Raw genomic sequence first — 22,863 nt, 5'->3', positions numbered from 1 at the left:
CTGCAGTGAACATTGTGGTACATGCCTCTTTTTGAATTATGGTTTTCTCAGAGTATATGCCCAGTAGTGGGATTGTGAGTCATATGGTAGTGCTATTTTTAGTTTTTTAAGGAACCTTCATACTGTTTTCCATAGTGGTTATATCAATTTACATTCTCACCAACAGTGCAGGAGGGTTCCCTTTTCATCACACCTTTTTCAGCATTTATTGTTTCTAACTTTTTTGATAATGGTCATTCTGACCACCGTGAGGTGATAACCTCATTGTAGTTTTGATTTGCATTTCTCTAATGATTAGTGATATTGAGCAGCTTTTCATGTGCCTCTTGACCATCTGTATATCTTCCTTGGTGATGTCTACTTAGGTCTTCTGCCCATTTTTTAACTGGATTGTTTGTTTTTTCTGATATTGAGCTCCATGAGCTCTTTGTATATTTTGGAGATTAATCCTTTATCTGTTGTTTCATTTGCAAATATTTTCTCCCATTTTGAGGGTTGTCTTTTTGTCTTGTTTATGGTTTCCTTTGCTGTGCAAAAGCTTTTAAGTTTAATTAAGTCCAATTTGTTTATTTTTGTTTTTATTTCCATTACTCTAGGGGGTGGGTCCAAGAAGATCTTGGTGTGGTTTATGTCAAAAAGTGTTTTTCCTATGTTTTCCTCTAAGAGTTTTATAGTGTCTGGCCTTACATTTAAGTCTTTAATCTATTTGGAATTTATTTTTGTGTATGGTGTTAGGTAGTGTTCTAATTTCATTCTTTGACATGTAGCTGTCCAGTTTTCCCAGCACTACTCATTGAAGAGGCCGTCTTTTCTCCATTGTATGTCCTTGCCTCCTTTGTCATAGATTAGTTGACCATAGGTGCGTGGGTTTATCTCTGGGCTTTCTATCTTGGTCCATTGATCAACGTTTCTGTTTTTGTGCCAGTACCATATTGTCTTAATTACTGTAGCTTTTTAGTATAGTCAGAAGTCAGGGAGTCTGATTCCTCCAGCTCTGTTTTTTTCCCTCAAGACTGCTTTGGCTATTCGGGGTCTTTTGTGTCTCCATACAAATTTTAAGATATTTTGTTCTACTTCTGTAAAAAATGCCATTGGTAATTTGATAGATTGAATCTGTAGATTGCTTTGGGTAGTATAGTCATTTTCACAATGTTGATTCTTCCAATCCAAGAACATGGTATATCTCTCCATTTGTTGGTATCATCTTTAATTTCTTTCATCAGTGTCTTTTAGTTTTCTGCATACAGGTCTTTTGTCTCTCTAGGTAGGTTTATTCCTAGTTATTTTGTTCTTTTTGTTGCAGTGGTAAATGGGAGTGTTTCCTTAATTTCTCTTTCCGATTTTTCATCATTAGTGTATAGGAAGGCAAGAGATTTCTGTGCATTAATTTTGTATCCTGCAACTTTACTAAATTCATAGAGTAGCTCTAGTAGTTCTCTGGTGGCATCTTTAGGATTCTTTATGTATAGTACCATGTCACCTGCAAGCAGTGACAGTTTTACTTCTTTTCCAATTTGTATTCCTTGACTTCTAAAACTATGTTGAATAACAGTGGTGAGAGTGGATATCCTTGTCTTGTTCCTGATCTTAGAGGAAATGCTTTCCGTTTTTCACCATTGAGAATGATGTGTGCTGTGGGTTTGTCGTATATGGCCTTTATTATGTTGAGGTAGGTTCCCTCCATGCCCACTTTCTGGAGAGTTTTTATCACAAATGGGTGTTGAATTTTGTCAAAAGCTTTTTCTGCATCTGTTGAGGTGATCATATGGGGTTTTTTTCTTCAGTTTCTTAATATGGTGTATCACATTGCTTGATTTGCGTATATTGAAGAATCCTTGCATCCCTGGGATAAATCCCACTTGATCATGGTGTATGATCCTTTTAATGTGTTGTTGGATTCTGTTTGCTAGTATTTTGTTGAGGATTTTTGCATCTATATTCATCAGTGATATTGGTCTGTAATTTTCATTTTTTGTAGTATCTTTGTCTGGTTTTGGTATCAGGGTAATGGTGGCCTCATAGAATGAGTGTGGGAGTATTCCTTCCTCTGCAGTTTTTTGGAAGAGTTTGAGAAGGATGGTTGTTAGTCCTTCTCTAAATGTTTGATAGCATTCACCTGTGAAGCCATCTGGTCCTGGATTTTTGTTTGCTAGAAGATTGTTAATCACAGTTTCAGTTTCATTACTTGTGATTGGTCTGTTCATATTTTCTATTTCTTCCTGGTTCAGTCCTGGGAGGTTATACCTTTCTAAGAATTTGTCCATTTCTTCCAGGTTGTCCATTTTATTGGCATAGAGTTGCTTGTAGTAGCCTCTTAGGATGCTTTATATTTCTGTGGTGTCTGTTGTAACTTCTCCTTTTCCACTTCTAATTTTATTGATTTGAGTCCTCTCCCTCTTTTTCTTGATGAGTCTGGCTAATGGTTTATCAATTTTGATTATCTTCTCAAAGAACCAGCTTTTAGTTTTATTGATCTTTGCTATTGTGTTCTTTGTTTCTATTTCATTTATTTCTGCTCTGATCTTTACGATTTCTTTCCTTCTGCTATCTTTGGGTTTTGTTTGTTCTTCTTTCTCTAGTTCCTTTAGGTGTAAGGTTAGATTGTTTATTTGAGATTCTTCTTGTTTCTTGAGGCAGGCTTGTATAGCTATAAACTTCCCTCTTAGAACTGCTTTTGCTGCATCCCACAGGTTTTGGATCATCGTGTTTTCATTGTCATTTGTCCCTAGGTATTTTTTGATTTCCTCTTTGATCTTTTTTTTTTGTTTTTGCGGTACGCGGGCCTCTCACTGTTGTGGCCTCTCCCGTTGCGGAGCACAGGCTCCGGACGCGCAGGCTCAGCGGCCATGGCTCACGGGCCCAGCCGCTCTGCGGCATGTGGGATCTTCCCGGACCGGGCCACGATACCGTGTCCCCTGCATCGGCAGGCGGACTCTCAACCACTGCGCCACCAGGGAAGCCCCTCCTCTTTGATTTGTTCAGTGATCTCTTGGTTATTTAGCAACTTATTGTTTAGCCTCCATGTGTTTGTGGTTTTTACATTTTTTCCCCTGTAATTCATTTCTAATCTCAGAGCCTTGTGGTCAGTAAAGATGCTTGATATGATTTCAGTTTTCTTAAAAATTTACTGAGGCTTGATTTGTGACCCTAGATGTGATCTGTCCTGTAGAATGTTCCATGTGCACTTGAGAAGAAAGTGTAATCTGCTGTTTTTGCATGGAATGTCCTATAAATATCAGTTAAATCTATCTGGTCTATTGTGTCATTTAAAGCTTCTGTTTCCTTATTAATTTTCTGTTTGGATGATCTGTCCATTGGTGTAAGTGAGGTGTTAAAGTCCCCCACTATTATTGTGTTACTGTCAATTTCCTCTTTTATAGCTGTTAGCAGTTGCCTTATGTATTGTGGTGCCCTTATGTGGGTGCATATATATTTATAATTGTTATATCTTCTTCTTAGATTGATCCCTTGATCATTATGTAGTGTCCTTCCTTGTGTCTTGTAACATTCTTTATTTTAAAGCCTATTTTATCTGATATGAGTATTGCTACTTCAGCTTTCTTTTGATTTCCATTTGCATGGAATATCTTTTTCCATCCCCTCACTTTCAGTCTGTATGTGTCCCTAGGTCTGAAGTGGGTCTCTTGTAGACAGCATATATATGGGTCTTGTTTTTGTATCCATTCAGCCAGTCTATGTCTTTTGGTTGGAGCATTTAATCTATTCACGTTTAAGGTAATTATCGATGTGTATGTTCCTATGACCATTTTCTTAATTGTTCTGGGTTTGTTTTTATAGGTCCTTTTCTTCTCTTGTGTTTCCTGCTTAGAGTAGTTTCTTTAGCATTTGTTGTAGAGCTGGTTTGGTGGTGCTGAATTCTCTTAGCTTTTGCTTGTCTGAAAAGCTTTTGATTTCTCCATCAAATCTGAATGAGATCCTTGCTGGGTAGAGTAATCTTGGTTGTAGGTTTTTCTCTTCCATCAGTTTAAGTATATCCTGCCACTCCCTTATGGCCAGCAGAGCTTCCGCTGAAAATCAGCTGATAACCTTATGGGGATTACTTTGTAACGTTGTTTTTTGTTTTTCCCTTGCTGCTTTTTTTTTTTTTTGCGGTACGCGGGCCTACTCACTGTTGTGGCCTCTCCCATTGCAAAGCACAGGCTCCGGACGCGCAGGCTCAGCGGCCATGGCTCATGGGCCCAGCCGCTCTGCGGCATGTGGGCTCTTCCTGGACCAGGGCACGAACCCGTGTCCTCTGCATTGGCAGGCAGACTCCCAACCACTGCGCCACCAGGGAAGCCCTCCCTTGCTGCTTTTAATATTTTATCTTTGAATTTAATTTTTGTTAGTTTGATTAATATGTGTCTTGGTGTGTTTTTCCTAGGGTTTATCCTGTATGGGAGACTCTGTGCTTTCTGGACTTGGGTGACTATTTCCTTTCCCATGTTAGGGAAGTTTTCAACTATAATCTCTTCAAATATTTTCTCAGACCATTTCTTTTTCTCTTCTTCTTCTGGGACCCCTATAATTCGAATGTTGGTGTTTTTAGTGTTGTCCCAGAGGTCTCTGAGTTTGTCTTCAATTCTTTTCATTCTTTTTTCTTTATTCTGATCTTATTTTCACCATTTTGTCCTCCAGCTCACTTATTTGTTCTGTTTCAGTTATTGTGTTTTTGATTCCTTCTAGTGTATTTTCCATTTCTGTTATTGTGTTGTTCATCTTTGTTTGTTTGTTCCTTAGTTCTTCTAGATCTTTGTTAAACATTTCTTGTATTTTCTCCATCAGTGCCTCCATTCTATTTCTGAGATTCTGGATCATCTTTACTATCATTACTCTGAATTCTTTTTCAGGTAGATTGCCTATTTCCTCTTCATTTATTTGGTCTTGTAGGTTTTTACCTTGCTCCTTCATCTGTGACATATTTTTTTGCCATCTCATTTTTTTTTTTTTTTTTTTTTTTTTTTTTTTTTTATGAGTGGGATTGTGTTCCTGTCTTACTGCTTGTTTGGCCTGAGGCTTCCAGCCCTGGAGTTTGTAGGCTATTGGGTAGAGCTGGGTCTTGGTGCTGAGATGAGGAACTCCGTGAGACCTCACTTGGATGAATATTCCATGGTTTCTGAGGTTCTCTGTTAGTCCAGTGGTTCAGACTCAGACCTCCCACCACAGGATCTTTGGCCTGACCCCAGGCTCGTGAACTAAGTTCCCACAAGCCGCCTGGGGTGGCAAAAACAAATAAATAAAATGAAAAAAAAGAACAATAACAAAGTAAAAAATAAAATAGCCTAGGAAACTAACAGATATGTTAGGAAAAATATAAAAATAAAATTATAGATGCATCAACAACTTGAAGGTACATCAGTACCACAATAGTAAAAAAAGTGGAGGAGGGAAAAGAAAAAAAAAGTGGAGGCGGGGAAGGCCTTTGCTGTGGAGGGCGGGGCCTAAGCAAAGGCAAGGTTTGGGTAGTGGGTGGGGCCGATGCTCAGGACCCGTGGGGCTGGGAAAGGCCCTGGGGGCTGTGGGGGGGTGCAACTTAGGCTCAAGGAACAGAAGGGGCCCAGGTGTGCCCCCCACCTCTGGTCTCAGATGGTAGGGGACCTCACCTGGGAGCCCAGCAGGCTTCCTGGGCTCGAGTGGGTGGGGCAAACGCCCTCTTCTCCTCTCCTCTGGTCTGGGAGGGCCCCTCCTGCCTGCTTCTACTGATCTCCCTAGCCTCCCTCCTATGCCCCCAAGGACCGACGCAGCCTGGAGCGGGGTTTGGAGGACAGGTACCGGCTTGGGAGCTCAGCAGGCTCCCCTGCCCAAGTGGGCCAGGCGATCCCGCTCTGCTCCTCTCCCACGCTTCCCAGAGAGTCCCTCCTGCCTGCCTCTCCTGATCTCACCAGCCTCAGGGGCGTCAATCCTGTCTGACCTCCACTTCTTCTCTGCCCTCAGCCCCCCTACGTCCTACCGGTTCACTTTGGGGTTCCTCCTGTCTCCTTGGGCATCAGAGTCCCCCACCAGCAGCAGGCAGGTGCCCTAGTTATGGGGAGGCGCTAACTCTGCGTCTTCCCACACCACCCTCTTGACTCTTCCTTCCCTAACTATATTTTCATAGACAGCTTGGGGTAACATGTGAACTAAGAATATCTTTTCATGTTAATTTCATCTGAAAACAAAAATAGAAATGAATAAGTATATTACATAAATCCAGACTGATTTTTTGACTGTCTCTGTATTGACTTTATTTAAAAACATGGATGGTAACCTAACAATGTTAATAGGCAGAAACATTGAACTGGTGCCATTTTGGCAGTTCCAATGAAGAAACCAAGTGATAATTAAGTTTTCCTCTTTCTTGTGGAACATGGTTATACAACAGTTACATTATTCTGCCAGCGAAGTAGCCCTAGGAGAATTAAAGCATCGCTGGAAGCTGTACTCTAGTGTTATCCATGGAAGTATTTCAGAACTTTCTACTAATCAAGCACAAATCCCCAACATGGGATTATTATTATTTTTAGCTCTTGAAAATTAAAAAGAAAAATCTGTGAAGGAAATGTTTTTCATCTATGGGTTAAGCAGTACTCAAGAGAAAGCTATATTCTAAAGGGTGAGTGTTTTAGTCAGGATTCTTGGCTACCAGGGACTGAAACCCAACTCAGACCAGTTTAAGCAAAAAAGGAGGTTTTGTGTGTTTTTATAAATCCTGGTGTAACTCACAGAACCAAAGGAAATGTTGTAGGAATGGGGCCCACTAGGAATTGGGCCCGTGTCCTGGGAGCACATCAGTATCCCTAGTCTCTGCCTCCCATTTCTGCATCTGTCCACATGCCAGCAGTATTTTCTTAGACATCTCCACCAGGTGCTCCCTCTGTGGCCAGAGGGGTGGGTTTTGTGATTTGCCGTCTGCAGCAGGACCGTATGAAGTAGGAGGAGGAGCATTTTGCCAGAAGGGGAGGGTGCTGTTTGGAAAGATGAAACGCTTTGGGTAGGACACATTTAGCAAGAGGAAAAGAGACCTCAGGTCTGAAAGATCAACTGGATTGGGTTATGTTTTGACAACTTCCTAAAACTACATAGACTAGATATTCCTAGGGAATGTTAGAATATTTTTAAAAGACATGTATACACACACACACGTACTTAACATATTTTGTACAGATGTCCATGATACGTTAAATGAAAAAAAAGGTCATAAAATAGTGTATGACAGGTTCTATTTCCATAAAAACAAACCATCCAGCTCCTATATATATATATATATATATATATGTGTGTGTGTGTGTGTGTGTGTGTGTGTGTGTGTGTATCTTTGTTTGAGTGAAGAGAAAGTTGTGGAAGGATACAAAGGCTGACATTGTTGGTTACATCAAGGAGTTGAGAATAGGAGTTGGGGCTGGGGGAGATGATCAGCTTTGCCTTTATATATCATGTATTGTGTCATTTCACTTGTTAAAATAAGCTTGTGTTATGCTCGTAATTTGAGAAACATCCAATGAAGGAAAAAGAAGAGGAGCCTATTCCGACTGACCTCAGGAGCGTGGATGCAGGGATTGAATGTGATAGCTTGGGAGTCATGTCATTTTTTTTTGTGGCTGTGCCGCATGGCTTGCGGGATCTTAGTTCCCTGACCATGGATTGAATCCGGGCTCTTGGCAGTGAGAGCGCGGAGTCCTAACCGCTGGACTGTGAGGGAGTTCCGCGGGAGTCATGTTATCTTAGGCTGGCAGGCCAGGGCATTCCACTCTTCCCAGATTTCCAGGACTGGGAAGCACGGCAGAGGATGTTGCAAACCAGACTGGAGCAGCAGCAAACTGGAGAGATCCACAGCACTGTTATTCACCAAGTCTGTATCCCGTACAGAAAGCAGACCTGAGTGGATCAGACCTACCACCACCCCTGATATAGCAAAATCTACTGGGCAGGGCCCTTCCTACCCAGCACACAGATGGCTGCTTCTGCTCATGGACTGCCCCTGCTCCAGTCAGCCATGGCAAGAACAGCTGGGCTACTTTCAAATGAAGCACCTGATCTGAGCCACTAATTATGCGCGAAAGAACTGATGCGCCCCTTTCATGGAAAAGAAGGCCAAACGTCTGGCCCTTTGAGCCTCATGGTCTGTTCGGCTTGGTTAAGAACTTCCAATGCCTGGCACCAACCTGCTACAGAGGCTCTTATCATAAGTAACACACCCTTAGGATTGTACATGGTTGAGGATGTGTGTGAGGTCAAGGGGTCTCCCTGTCTGTTGTCACAGAACCACCATAATGAATGTGGCCAAAGAGACATGGGCGGAGGTCCTGACGAGGGAATCGGTGATGTGCGATGTTGTGAGGTGCTGAAGATCAAACAGACAACGGCAGCTGCCACTGCAGCCAGCCCTGCCATTTACTGGGTGCCTGTACTGTGCTGGGTGCACCACATACATCTTAGTGTGTAATTATCAACGATTTGGGTGGCTGCTTTCAGTCACAGTTGATAGTTGGGACTCAGGGTAAGTGATGTGCCTCAGGTCCCACTGCCAGTAAATGGCAGGTTTGGGTTAGGACATTTCCCCCCAAACCACACAGCCTCCCGAGGAGCGAGCCTTTATTGCATTTCCCACTCACTAGCCAAAGGAGTTAGAGCAGCTCTGATTTTAGATGCATGGTCTTCATTCTTGAGATGGAATTGTTCCATCAGAGCTAAAACCTAATTAAAAAATAATAATGTGCAGAATGGAAGGACGATGTAAGGCAAGTGGCTTCTGCCACTGGGAGGGCCATGCCTGTTCTCTTACTGCCACCTGCTAAGAGGGACTAGGGAGAGAACGGATCTGGGCACTGGGATTGGAGTGTGAATCCAGTTCGGGAAACTAAATTGTAGGTGCTTATGGACCTGAGGCAGAGGTGGCCATGGGTGATACTCATTTGCATCTCAGAGAGTCTTTGAATAAGACAGAAAGATGGAAGAAAACTCTAGGTGCACAATGAAAAAAAAACAACACACAGAAATAATATGATCCCAATTGTTAAAAATTGGATATAGGGCTTCCCTGGTGGCGCAGTGGTTGAGAGTCCGCCTGCCGATGCAGGGGACACGGGTTCGTGCCCCGGTCTGGGAGGATCCCACATGCCGCGGAGCGGCTGGGCCCGTGAGCCATGGCCGCTGAGCCTGCGCGTCCGGAGCCTGTCCTCCGCAACGGGAGAGGCCACAACAGTGAGAGGCCCGCGTAACGCATAAAAAAAAAAAAAAAAAAAAAAAAAAAAAAAAAAAAAAAAAAAAAAAAAAAAAAAAATTGGATATAAATTTACCAAATGACAGTTATGTATGGCTATATGGTAGAATTAAGGGGATTTTATTTTCTTCTGAATATTTTTCTCTATGTATCAAGACTATTTGTAGTGAACATACATTATTTCAATAATCAGGGGAAAAAGTTATTTATAAAAGAAAATGCGACCTGTTTCTTTAGTGGAAAATGTTCCATCATGATATGGGCGGGTGATAAGGTAGTGCCAGTAAGTGTGTCTGAGTGTCCATCACTATCCAAGATGTATGTGAACAGAAGCTCAGGTTCTCTGCATGATTACAAACTAACAAACACAAACAAACAAACAAACTCAGCTTGTGGCAGTTGACAGATCAGGAGCTTGATAGGAAGTAAGAAGGCCAGCTGTAAAGGGCTGTTTTCTGGAAATACTGGAGCCTCCTCAGGCCATCCTCAGCCACAGGCAAGCTTCAGAAATATGGCTCTGGGAGAAGCTGTGGTTATGGCTTTGTGGCTGAAAATCAGCATTAGAGAAGGGTAGGAGTCTGAGTTTTCAAAGCAGGTGTCCTTCCTGGCAGTGGGTGGAGAGCCCAGCCTTCTGAGTCTGTCCCTTGATGCCACAGCTTGTGTTTCAAGCCATTGTTCCCATTCATGGCATGTAAGTTAGGTTGAGAGAACTTCCTATTGAAGCTGCCAGCTGAGCTGTGACTGGTCATCCATTTGCAGAAATGAGTGCCTATCCTGGTCTGAAGTAATTGCTTCTGGTGTGACCTAGCTGGGCTGCTTACTCTTGTTGGTCCATCGTTGCTTGGACTGTCAAATAAAGGAGTGGGGATGGAGGATATATTTCAAAAGCTTCTTCGAGCTCTGAGATCTTAGGATCCCCTGTTCTTTGGAAAATGGAAATATCTTATAGGAGGTGATTCAGAGTGGCTTATTGTACACTTCAAAAGTGGCTAGTGTGACTGAGGAACTAAATTTTAATTAATTTTAACTAATTTAAGTTCAAATTTATATAACCACATGTGGCTAGGGGCTACCCTATTGGACAGCACAACTCCTTAACTGGAAAATCTAACACGAGGTGAGCATTTTAAATGTCTATATATATTTTTATATATACCTCTTTTTGAAATTAAAAGAAACTTTTTATAATTTCAGAAAACCGCTTTGGGTTCATTACACACAATACAGACAAGAAGAAGAAGAAAGTAAAAAATAGTCACGAAAATACCTACTCAGAGATAACTGCTATTGGCACCTTGGTGTATAACCTTCTAAATTCTCTTCTGTGCTTACGTCTTAGATAGCCAGCTGGCTTTCAAAAGCATAGTTTGAAATCATCCAGGAAAGGGATAAGACGTGTTAGAAAGAGAGAATGCCTGCTCATTGCCCAGAAGAGAATGCTGATAAAGATTTTAGCAATCTGCCACGGCTGATGTTTCTTTTCTGGGTGCTAGGTTATCAATCCCATGGGATGGGATGCATTTGGATTGCCTGCCGAAAATGCTGCGATCGAGAGGAATCTACATCCAGAAAGTTGGACACAGAGGTATGTGTTTACAGGCATATTCAAGCACTTGTATACAGAACCCTTAAACAATTTTTTTAACCTGTGCACAAGAAATAGAAAGTAAAGCAAACAAAACATTGCAGCCTGCCAAGCAATAAACAGGATTGTCTGTATTTGGTGTTTGCCTTTTTGCACACTGTATTCTTATCTAGGAAATAACAAAGAGGGTTTGGATGTCATTCATGTGTTCATTTTGATGCTTTATTTAGTTATTCTTCCTTTGAGTATTTGCGTTTGGAAGGAAAAAGGAGAAGGAAAGGGTGACATTTGTTAAATTTCTACAGTGCTCTTCATCTTCGTGACTGTAGTTTGAGCCATATACAAATTCCACATTATAATTTTCTCTGCAAATTCTGTTAATTTTTTGCCTTCACCATTCTGAAGGAAGAGGAACTTAGATATTCAACGAGGAAATATATGGCCAATTTATTCTGGGTGTGGCTTTCTCCAAGGAGGACATACTCTCAGTACCCACTGTGCCTCAGGCTTCCATGTACTTGTGGGCCAGCAGTGCCCATCCCTCTCCCTCCTGATAAAGCCTTGAGGGCCTTATACCAGAACCCAGCAGAATGTTCTGGGCTCACTCCAGCCCCTTTCACAAAGCCTTTCCTCACCCTACCCGGTTCAAAGTCTATCCTCATTGTCTTTCACCTCCCTTTGCTTTATCTTGCCCAAGGCTACATTGTAAAAAGAAATATCTTCTGCACCATCTATTTGTCTTTTTTCTTCCTAATCCCTAGTTTCCACTTTTCCAATTATGGTTAATTCTAGAGTAACAGGAATGATGAAAAAAGGAGGAAATAATGATTTAAATAAAATGGGTCAAATATGGTATAAATTTGATGTAAGCTAGGCTAGGGATTGGCAAATTCCATAGGCCAAATTTGGCCCTGCCTGATTTTGTAAATAAAGTTTTATTGGAACACAAGCCACACCCATTTGTTTATATATTGGTCATGGCTGCTTTCATGATACAATGGCAGAACTGAGTAGTTGTGACAGAGACCATATGGCTCACAGAGCTGAAAACATTTACCATCTGGTCCTTTACAGAAAGTTTGCCAACTCCTCCAAGGAGGAGTAGTATGCTCCTCCAACTAGAGCATAGCAGTAAAGAAGATGGCCCCTGAATCAGGCCACATAGGTACAAATCCTGCCTTTCCTTCTTCCTAGCCATTCACCGTGAGCAAATTACTTAACCTCTCTCCGCCTCAGTTTATTTATCTGTAAAGGAGGGATAGTCATAGTTCCTACCTCTTATGAATGGATAAAGATTAAGCACTGTCTTAGTCAGCTGCTATAACAAAAATACCATAGTCTGGGTGGCTTATAAACAACAGAAATGTATTTCTCTCAGTTCTATAGGCTGGGAAGTCCGAGATCAAGGCACTTGCAGATTTGGTGTCTGGTGAGGACCTGCTTCTTGGTTCATAGACAGCTGTCTTCTCTCTGTGTCTTGACATGGTAGAAGGGGCAAGGTTGCTCTCTGGAGTCTCTTTTATAAAGGCACTAATCTGGTTACCTCTCATAGTACCTTTGGTTTACCTCAAAATACCATTACGTTGGAGATTAGGTTTTAACATAACAATTTGAGGGAGACACAAACATTCAGTCTGTTGCAAGCAGTTTTCTGCAAAATGCTTAACACGAGGCTTGGAATTAAAATAAGCTATTGTTAGCTAATCAGAGATCTAGAGAACTAGAGATCTAGAGAACCTAGAGAACTTCTTCATGGTTTTCCATATTTTCAGTCTGTTTGTACTGAAAGGGGACACAGTAGAAATTAATTAGTCCTTTTTCTTTAAAAAGAAAAAAGAGGACCTAGAGATCATCATATTAACTGAAGTCAGACAGAGGAAGACAAGTATCTTATGATATCACTTACGTGGAGAATCTAAAAAAATGATACAAATGAACTTACTTACAAAACAGAAATAGACTCACAGACATAGTAAACAAATTTATGGTTACCAAAGGGGATAGTGGGGAGGGGCAGGGGGGAATAAATTAGGAGTTTGGGATTAACATATACATATTACTGTATAGAAAACAGGCAAACAACAAGGACCTATTGTACAGCACAGGGAACTATACTCTGTCTTGTAATAACCTATAATGGAAAATAATCTGAAAAATATATTTATATGTATATATGTATAACTGAATCACTTTACTATATATCTGAAACTAACACAGCACTGTAAATTAACTATATTTCAATAAAAAAGGTTAAAATTTTTTTAATTTAAAAAATTTAAATAGAAAAAATTAAATATTTCATATTATATTAAAGTTGATTAATTTACTTCTCTCCTCTTTTCCAATTGTTGGAGAGTTTTCGGTTTTAGGTTTTGATTGACAAAGCACTGTATGGCTCCTCTTGGATTCCCGCAATTTGTATGTTAAGATTTTTCTTTTCAGTCGCTTTTAAATTTGTAAATGCTTGGCTTAAATTTGTGCAGAATACAGGCATATGGATGGGCCAGGAGTGCACAAATCAGAAGGGTTGCCTTCCTGAATGGCCTGGGAAAGGGTTAGTCCCTAGGACCAAAGACTATCATGGTTTTTAGTGGATTTTGCAAGGGTCTAAAGAATAGATGTCTTCTACTAGGCAGATATTTTCACGGATTCTTTTTTTTTTTTTTTTTTTTTTTTTTTTTTTTTTTTTTTTGCGGTACGCGGCCCTCTCACTGTTTTGGCCTCTCCCGTTGCGGAGCACAGGCTCCGGATGTGCAGGCTCTGTGGCCATGGCTCACGGGCCAAGCCGCCCCGCGGCATGTGGGATCTTCCCGGACCGGGGCACGAACCCGTGTCCCCTGCATCGGCAGGCAGACTCTCAACCACTGCGCCACCAGGGAAGCCCTTCACGGATTCTTAGTAGTTAATTTCTTCGCCAGGGCGAAACAACACTTAAAGCCCTTTGGAATAATCTAGACTTTTCCAGTTTCCTTTTCACATTCTCAAAGTGTAGTTTGTTTATGGCTTTTCCTGTTTCTAAAATCCAAACTCTTTTCCCTTTGTTTCACAGTAATATTAGACACATGAGGAAACAACTTGATCGACTGGGCCTGTGTTTCAGCTGGGATAGAGTAAGTCACCTTTTTCCTGGAAGGTCTTTATTTTAACCAAGGTCCTGATTGAATGGGGGATTGTGCACATTTACTTTATCTTCCTTCTCTTCAGGTTGGGAGGAAGGAGGAAAAGAAGGGTGGCAGAAAGCAGGAGGGAAGGATTAGCACTCCACAAATAAAAAAGTATCCCCAGTGGATAATTTGCCTGCAAACAAGTAATTTTCTGTGGGATTAAGCTAAGAGAGTTAACTTCTTATTTAACTTCACAGTTGGCTATTATTTATGTGTGGCAAAATCTTTGCACAAGGATTTCTCGTGTTCTCAGCAATAGTTTAAAAAGACTATTGGAATCTATGTAAAAGTGATTAAATATCAACCCATGGGGTCCCTTTAGGTGATTAGGTGTAGGTTGATGGATCATTTATCTCTTTTGTCCCATGTTTGGAATTGAGGCTTATAACAAAAAGCCTTTTGGTATAAAATGTTTTCAAACTGTGTATTAAACCACTGGAGAATTCCAGACCTGGGTGGAGTTCAGTGAAGACCACCTGGGTGTTAGGAACACCCACACTAAATACGGCTGAGCCCTTTAAAGCTCTGGCCAAAGACCACCCCATAGACATTGATGAGTGGTCTGTTAGGTAAGATGAACTCTTGCTTGTCCTCTCCACGAATCAATGTCGTGATCTCTCTTAGCATCCCACTAACTCCACAAAATGCTTTTCATCGCTGGGTCTGTCAAGTTCAAGTTCATATCCTTTTACTCATGCGAAGCACCTGGAACAAACCTAAATGCAATCACCTTCTCCTCCTCCCCCATAATTTCTTAAATGATTGCAATTTGATGAGTACAGTAAAAAAGTGAAAATCAAACACGTTTATAAACAGTCCCTGCTTTTTTCTTTTTTTCTATTTTTTCTTTTTTAGCTTCTTTAGATAAGGTCATGGGTTGAATCAAGTTCTTATTGTAGCACTGATGCCATTTTTATCACTAACTTGCAAGGTCACCGGGGTTTCATTTGGTAGAGGTGTGAAAAAGTCCTGGTGCCTGAGTCAAGTTGTCCTAAGGAGCCAGTGGGGAAGTGCTGATGAAGAATGAACTGCATTCTAATGTGGAGAGAACTGAGTAATGCCCTCAGCTCTCCAGAGATGCGTTGGTAAATTCCTTGAGAGTAGAGATGGGCTTGTTAACCCTCTAGGATGAGAACTAGCCTAGTCCTACGCAGGAACAGCAACCATAAATAGTTCAAAAATTAATGGATTGTTTTCCTGATTATCATAGAAGATTAGAAAATGCAGAAAAGTATAAGGAAGAACATAATGTGGTTAATTTAACGTCCTTGTATGGTTCCTTGTAGTCTTTTATTCTGGAATATTATATAATTTACTTTTGCAAAATAGAATTCATAATTTGTGTTTTTTATTTTGCTTTTTTTTACCTGCTATTCATGAACATTTTCCCAGTTTATTAAATATTCTTTGGAAAAAGTGACTTTTTATAGCTGTGTAGTTTGCCATCTTATGAATGTATCATAATTTATGTAACCTACCCCTTATTATCATGTGTTTAGATAGATTCTAATGTTCCTCTGTTATAAATATAGGTTCTCAATCACTCTTGTAAAAATCTGAAGTCCAGAAAGCTGTAAAAACGAAAAGTTTTTCCATAACTCATTTGACTGCAAAATCTGACCTGAACTGATGTTTATCTCACTTAGAATGAATATTCATATATTTTACTCTAGGAATAGTGATGTAATTGATTACTAGGTGCTCTCCCAGACCTAGTTAGGTAAATATACTGTTACCTTTTCATATCCAAAAAGGTCTTAGTTCTGAAGCACCACAGTCGGACCACAAGCATTTCAGATAAGGGATTTTGAACCTGTTAGTGCAGGATTGTAGATAAATATCACCACCCCTTCTATCAGTGTCTAATAGTTACTGAACAATTCCCATGGGCCAGGCACCCATAATTCTCTCTTCAGATCTCTAGAAAGCTCTAAAATGTGGGTGATTTTATTGACATCGTTTTATTGCTGGTCACCCAAGTGGCAGGGCTGGGCTAATCCACTGGCCACTTTATGACTGCTGTGCTCACCCCCCGCACTTGGAGCAGATACTTTAGTACACATATTTTATTTCCTTAATATGACTTCTCAAAAAACCATGAGCAAGTTTAAAGCTTACAGTACTTGAATTTAAAGATACTTAAAGGTATAATTTGCTTATGTTACTTTGCTATTGCCAAATTATCCTCCATAAAGGTTATACATATTTACACTCCCAAGTTATTATATAGTTGTTTTCACCTGTACTTCTTTTGTTATTAGTGATGAGTTTTTCCGTGCTTTTAATGAATGTTTGAATTTGGGGAGGGAGTGTGTGTGAATAATTTAATCATGTCTTTTGCCCATATAGTTAGAGGGTGTTTGTCCTTTTCTTAATGATTTTCATTTTGTTACAAATATTCTCCCTCAATTTATCATTTGCCTTGCATTTTGTTTGTAGTGGGATTATTGTTAGCACACAAATATGTATTTGGAAAGGCCTTTCAGATAAATACATTTTTATTCTCAATCTTTTGTTTAAGTTTTGCATTTAACTCAACTGGAATTATTTTAGTATATGATATAAGATAAGGAATTCCTCCTTTTTCTGTATAACCAATTGTTTTTGTCTTTGATTTTCAAACATTCTTTTCCTCATTGATTTAAAAGGCTAACTTTATTATAACCATCTTCTTTTACACTGTTATTATACACTAAGTTCTGTTTCTGTTCATTTGATCCATTTATTACTATGTCATTGCTAAGCTATTTTTAGTTACAGTTGCTTTATAATTGGCTCTAATATCAGGTAACAGAAGTTTCTTCTTACTGTCTGATACTGACAGTGCCATCCCTACTATCTTGTGTTTCTGTTTCCTTGATATATTTTGCCCATTTGAAAAAAATTTTATCCTTTATTTGTTGAATTCTTTTGGTGCATCACTTGGTGGATACAATTAATTTAAAAAAATTAAAAGATGGACAAAGCATATGGGGGAAACCTTTTAGCTAATCTAAAGTCTTTTTCTGTAACAGGGAAGTGTAAGCTATTTGTATTTATTTTTATAACTAGTATAGCAATTCTTTATTGTGCTAAAAGATAGCTGTAAGGGTCTTAAACCACGTGTTTAGTATCAACATAAAAAATAAAACAGAACATATATTTTTGCCTCCCAGGTGTCAATAAGATAAGGAGATTAGCTGGCAGCATTGGGTCTTCATTGCTGCACGCAGGCTTTCTCTGTTGCAGCGAGCAGGGGCTACTCTTTGTTGCGGTGAGTGGGCTTCTCATTGTGGTGGTTTCTCTTGTTGCGGAGAATGGGCTCTAGGTGCATGGGCTTCAGTAGTTGCAGCACGTGGGCTCAGTAGTTGTGGCTCGTGGGCTGTAGAGCGCAGGCTCGATAGTTGTGGCACGTGGACTTAGTTGCTCCGCGGCATGTGGGATATTCCTGGACCAGGGACCGAACCCATGTCCCTTGCATTGGCAGGTGGATTCTTAACCACTCTGCTACCAGGGAAGTCCCACACTTTCCACTTTCTAAATCTATTTTCCAGAGGTTTTTTTGGGTATGTTCTGAGATTTTAGGCCTAATTTCTTCTTCTTCTTTTTTTTTAATTAATTAACTTATTTTTTTATTTCTGGCTGTGTTGGGTCTTCATTTCTGTGCGAGGGCTTTCTCTAGTTGCGGCAAGCGGGGGCCACTCTTCATCGCGGTGCACGGGCCTCTCACTATCGCAGCCTCTCTTGTTGCGGAGCACAGGCTCCAAACGCGCAGGCTCAGTAGTTGTGGTGCACGGGCCTAGTTGCTCCGCAGCATGTGGGATCTTCCCAGACCGGGGCACGAACCCGTGTCCCCTGCATTGGCAGGCAGATTCTCAACTACTGTGCCCCCAGGGAAGCCCCCTAATTTCTTCCTATTGAAATTTTTCTTATCATGTGTCATTCCTTAAACATAGATCTTTGCTTTTGGTTTTAGAATCATTTTCATAGCAAATTACTTAAACTGAATGCTTCTTAACTAGTTTCAGTGCTCATCATAGACCTTATAGAGCATGACCTTATAGAGCGTGATTGCCCATTTTCACAATTTAGATTCATGAAAGAAAATGTTTAGATATTTTAGCTCTTGCTTTGAATCTTCCAATATTACATGTTATTTTCATAATGGAGAATGACTTTTCATTGCTTTCACCTATGACCAGCAACTTACTGGGATATGGAATTCTTTTTTCTTTCAAATCTCTTTAGTAGACCTTGATCCTTGATTTACTGTCTTAAAAAAAATACAAATTATAGACTTACAGGAAGTTGCCAAGATAGTATAGACAGATCCTACGGACCCTTCACCCAGCTTCTTCCAATGATAACATTTTATACAACTACAATATAATATCAAAACCAGGAAATTAACATTGGCACACTACTATTAACTAGAGTACAAATTTTATTCGGATTTCACCAGTTTTTATATGTACACACTGTGTGTGTGTGTGTGTGTGTGTGTGTGTGTGTGTGTGTAGGAGTAGTAGTAGTAGCTCTGTACAATTTAATCACATGTGTAGATTTATGGAATGACCACCATCTGGCCCATTGGCCTCTGATGGAGAAGTCTGAGGCCAGCCCAGATCATCTCTTTGTAATACAGTGATCTTTCTACCCTCGTTTTGTTGCTTGTCAGACTCCTGTTTCTGCCTTTTCCATTTAAAATTTTCATCAAAGTGTAGCTCAGTGTCCATCCTTTCATTTTAATTTTGCCTGGTGCTTGGTGACCACTTTTGATCTGCAGTGTAGGTATTTCCTCCTGTTGGTTTTCTACACTCTCTTTCTCAAGAACACTGACTTTGAGTGTTTGCTCTATTCACTGTCCTCCATTGTTTTCACCATCTTTCTCATGATTTTGGTCCCTTTGTTCTTCTCTACCTTTTGGGAGAACTCATGTTTGCTTTCCACGTCACTGATTCAGTTTCTATTGAGCCAGAGCTGCTTTATATGGTTTCTAATGCAGATAGTGATGCTGTTGTATTTTTAGATTGATTCTTAGTGTTCCTCATCTCATTCAGTTCCCATTTTCTTCCTTAAGCCTCTTGGCCAACTGCTTTTTTTCTTCTTATTTTGCTATCTTATCTCATTTCATAGACTGTGTATGTTCAAAAATTTTCTTGAGAATACAAGGTGATGCTCTTGAAAAATTATTTTTGCTTCTTGTAATAAATCTTTTTACAAGTTTGAAATGCTGTGCTCTCCTTGTTTGTTTCAGAAGCTTTTCATAGACACCTTGTGGATTTTTCCCCCATTTCCTGAGTGAAGTGGACTAGTGTATCAGTTTAGTGATCCATCAGCATGAGGGGAGCAGAGTGGAAGCTCTGTTATACTCTCTGCCTCATTCATTTCTGTCTGGGTTCGGGGAACCCATAGCTCCTGGGGCATCTTTCTCTTTGCTCTGATCTTTACCCGGGTGTGAGTTGTGGTATCACAGATGCCCCTGTGACACCCTGACTGCTTCAAATGCTTCTGAGGCACCACAGACAGGCGTGTCCAGTTGGTGGGCTTTTTACCTGCTCTGTAGCCCACTCTCCCCTCTGGATTTGCCGTTTCAAGTAAGGGGTGCCAGAGCCCTGCTTCTCAAGAACCCAGTCTGTCCTTAAGAGGGGGAGATGTTATTTGGCTTACGGTATTTTTCTTCAACCTAGTCCCATCTGCCAAAATTCCTTGTCATTTCTGGCATGTCAGTGGCACCTCTGTTATTTCCTGTATTGGTGCAGTCCCCTCGGCCCCCATCTTTATATTCTCTTGGTCATTTTTTTTTTTTTTTTTTTTTTGCTGTACGCGGGCCTCTCACTGTTGTGGCCTCTCCCACCGCGGAGCAACAAGGCTCCGGACGCGCAGGCTCAGCGGCCATGGCTCACGGGCGCAGCCGCTCCGCGGCATGTGGGATCTTCCCGGACCCGGGCACGAACCCACAACCCTGCATTGGCAGGCGGACTCTCAACCACTGCGCCACCAGGGAAGCCCTCTCTTGGTCATTTTAATGGGAGTAATGGAAACAAGTTTAGATAATGTGTTCTTGACGCCATTTTTCCCAGAAATCCACCAGTGTTTTTTAATGAAACCTTTACAATCTGATTGGTCATATAGAGCAGCAGAGTGAGGAGGTACAGGAATAGTTTATTTAATTGACAAGGCAGATCTGTACCCTTTGCAAATAACAATCCTAAAGTCCCATAAAAACTGGATAATTAAGCAGATGGGTATCTGACAGTTAACAGAATATTTAAAAAATACGATGGCTCAGAAATGTTATCTTCCTCCCCGAGGTGGAGAAAGCTAACTTGGAAACGTGGGTCATGGACTCATTCTTCCTGTCTTTGCCTGGATGGGAATCCCTGTAGGAATGGTCCAGCTCGGGAGCTGCATTCTCATCTTTCTTACAGAAAATGCTTAATTCTCTGAATTAAAAGGAAAAAAGTATACATTTCTTGAATTAATGGTGAGCCAGAATGATAATCAAATGATGTCTTTTAGCTCAGCACTGTGTTTCACTTTTTCAGATATTATTCCGCAAATAGCTTGTATCATCTCGATTTGGAAAGTAAGAAACTGAAAGCTGAATTTTAATAGTTGAACATCTACTAAGGGAAGAGTGAAGAGGAGATAAAATTCCAAACTGTGCGGTGAGAGAGATCAGACATGTTTTTCTGTGGAGCACTTACTTTGTGGAATAATTGGCAGCCTTTCTGGAGAGGGTGTGACCCTGCGTTCTGCTCTCATGGGTTCAGATTATGGCCTTGGTGATCATGCACTGGTCCTAGGAGATGGCCCCGTGAGTTCCTTGTGACAGTGACATAGTTAGCTTCTAAGTTGTGTGGTATGGCTCACTGAGGCAAGTGTGTCTGTGACTTTGATCTCTACCATCTCACCAGTGCTCTGGTGCCTGAGCTGGTTCTGGCCAGGCCTTGGCTGTGTTTTGATTGGCATAGACTCTGGGGCTTGATTTTTATCAGGAGTCATCTGGATAATTATGTGGGGAGCAGTTCCCTAGGAGTTCCCTTCAAAACCAGACAAGCATACGAAAGGAAAAAAACATCCAAACCAGATAGGATTCAAAGTAATGCCTGTGGAATCTGCGAGAGCAGGGCTTTATTAGCTGTTTATGGTGCTTGCTGAGCAATCCCCAAACACTCATACTCCAATGTAAAATCAAAACAAAACAGGAACATAGGACTGGGCATAAATGATGTTTGGATTAACTTTTCTTGTCTCCTTTACTAGAGTAATCAAGAGTTGACTCTGCTGAGTTTCTTTACTATGGAGATCTTATGAAATTTTATTTGCACTCATTTTCACTGGATTTTAAATTCCTGTGTTTGATTTCCTTCCTGTGTTTCTCCATTCTGCCTTCTCTACATGTTGGTGCCCGGTAATAAGACTGATGGCTTTGCCCATCGGTCCCCTTGGGTCCAGGCAAACACAGGAATTACTGCCCCCAAGACAGTCATCCATTGAAACGAACTCAGTGCGCCCCCCACCATGTTCCCCAAAGGCTGAGTGGGCTAACGTGGATGTGTAGTGTGGTTATCCTGGAGCAGTGGAAGAGGCACATTGGAACTGGGCTCCATCAGAATTTTTACTGGGACAGGCTTTTATGATGTCGAGCTTTTTCAAGTTTTATCCATCAATGCTGCACAGCCTACATAAATTAAGGGGGCTGCTGAGGCATTTGTGGCATCTCCACCATGTGCAGATGGTGCTTTGCTTCTATTTGCATCTCTTTGCTTCTATTTCTCTCTCTTTCTCCCCGTCTTTCTTCCCTTTCACTGTCCTCTTTCCATTCCCTTATTCTCATCCATTTTCCTTGACTCACCTTCCTTCCTTCCCTCCTTCCTTCCCTCCTTCCTTCCTTCTTCACAATTCCATTATCACACCTAAAACAATTAATGATAATACCATAAAATCCTGGAATACCAGTCCTTTTGCAGATTTCACTGGTTGTCTTATCAGTATTTCTTATTCCGTGGGTTTGTTTGCCTGTACTTCTGCTGGTCTTTGTTTAGCCTTTTCTTCCCCACCCTCATGTCATAATCATGGTTTGGAACCAGTACTCTCTTTTCATCCAAAACACACGCCCTTTGGACCATACCTGCATGAGTTCATTTTCAAAGACAGCATAATTTGTATGATTACAAAATGAAAATTATTATTGCTTCAAGACCCTTACTACCTCTGAATTTTATTTACATAGAAGACTAGACATTCGAAAGGAAAGATTAAACTCCAAGAAATAATGAGGGTTCCAGGATAATAGAAAGATATATTTTTAACGGTTTTTATTTTAAAAGAATTTAAAGAATAGCCTAAAACAAAAAGAATTTAGGGCAAGTGATTGCCTGAAAACCTGGTTGGGAAGATTCCCATTGTGAGAGCTCGGGGTTGTGGTTGCCTTGACAACGTGTAACGGGCCCTCGAAGTGTTTGACTCTCTGAGTCCTCTTTCAAGTCCTTACAGAGGTGAAGCAGTTGGTCTGGTAGATCTCTGACTCTAGATTACTTTCTGTCTCTCAGAATCAGAAAACTAACCTTTTTCCAGAGGTTTTTCTTTTGGTTGGGAGGGAAGAGGTAATACCTTTGTTTTAACTGAAATGAATTGGCAGCATATCTCTAGTGCTTTCATTTCAGGGAAGGTTGGTGCTGGTGCATAAGGGTTAGTGTTCAGAATTATCATCGTCTCGAGGCTGAGAACTGTGTCTCATCATGAATACCTAGCACACAGGCAGCTGACCTCATGCACAGCTGTGACAGCTCAGTCCTTACCAGCCTAAAACATGGAGGGAAGGTTTTCATTGCCTCAGACAGGATAGTGTTCTTGGACTCCTCAGCCCTAACTAAAGAAGGAGGTCTCCTGGGGCCGCTCAGCAAATGTGGCTATGCAAGGAAGTAGTT

At 40.9% G+C, this 22,863-nt stretch overlaps 1 protein-coding gene across 1 annotated transcript in view; it reads left to right on the top strand.

The window, feature by feature from the left end:
- LARS2 (leucyl-tRNA synthetase 2, mitochondrial) overlaps window positions 1-22,863 on the top strand; it is a 159,076-nt gene that overhangs the window by 20,576 nt on the left and 115,637 nt on the right. The window contains exons 4-6 of the mRNA XM_032649183.1: window positions 10,693-10,784; window positions 13,834-13,894; window positions 17,082-17,103. Of these exons, the coding sequence (XP_032505074.1) occupies window positions 10,693-10,784; window positions 13,834-13,894; window positions 17,082-17,103 (175 nt within the window). The remainder of the gene's footprint in view (window positions 1-10,692; window positions 10,785-13,833; window positions 13,895-17,081; window positions 17,104-22,863) is intronic.

Source organism: Phocoena sinus, chromosome 11, assembly GCF_008692025.1.
Source record: "Phocoena sinus isolate mPhoSin1 chromosome 11, mPhoSin1.pri, whole genome shotgun sequence".
NCBI classification, from domain to species: Eukaryota; Metazoa; Chordata; class Mammalia; order Artiodactyla; family Phocoenidae; genus Phocoena; species Phocoena sinus.
The sequence above is the reverse complement of the archived record's forward strand: the minus strand, read 5'-3'. Positions and strand labels throughout refer to the sequence as shown.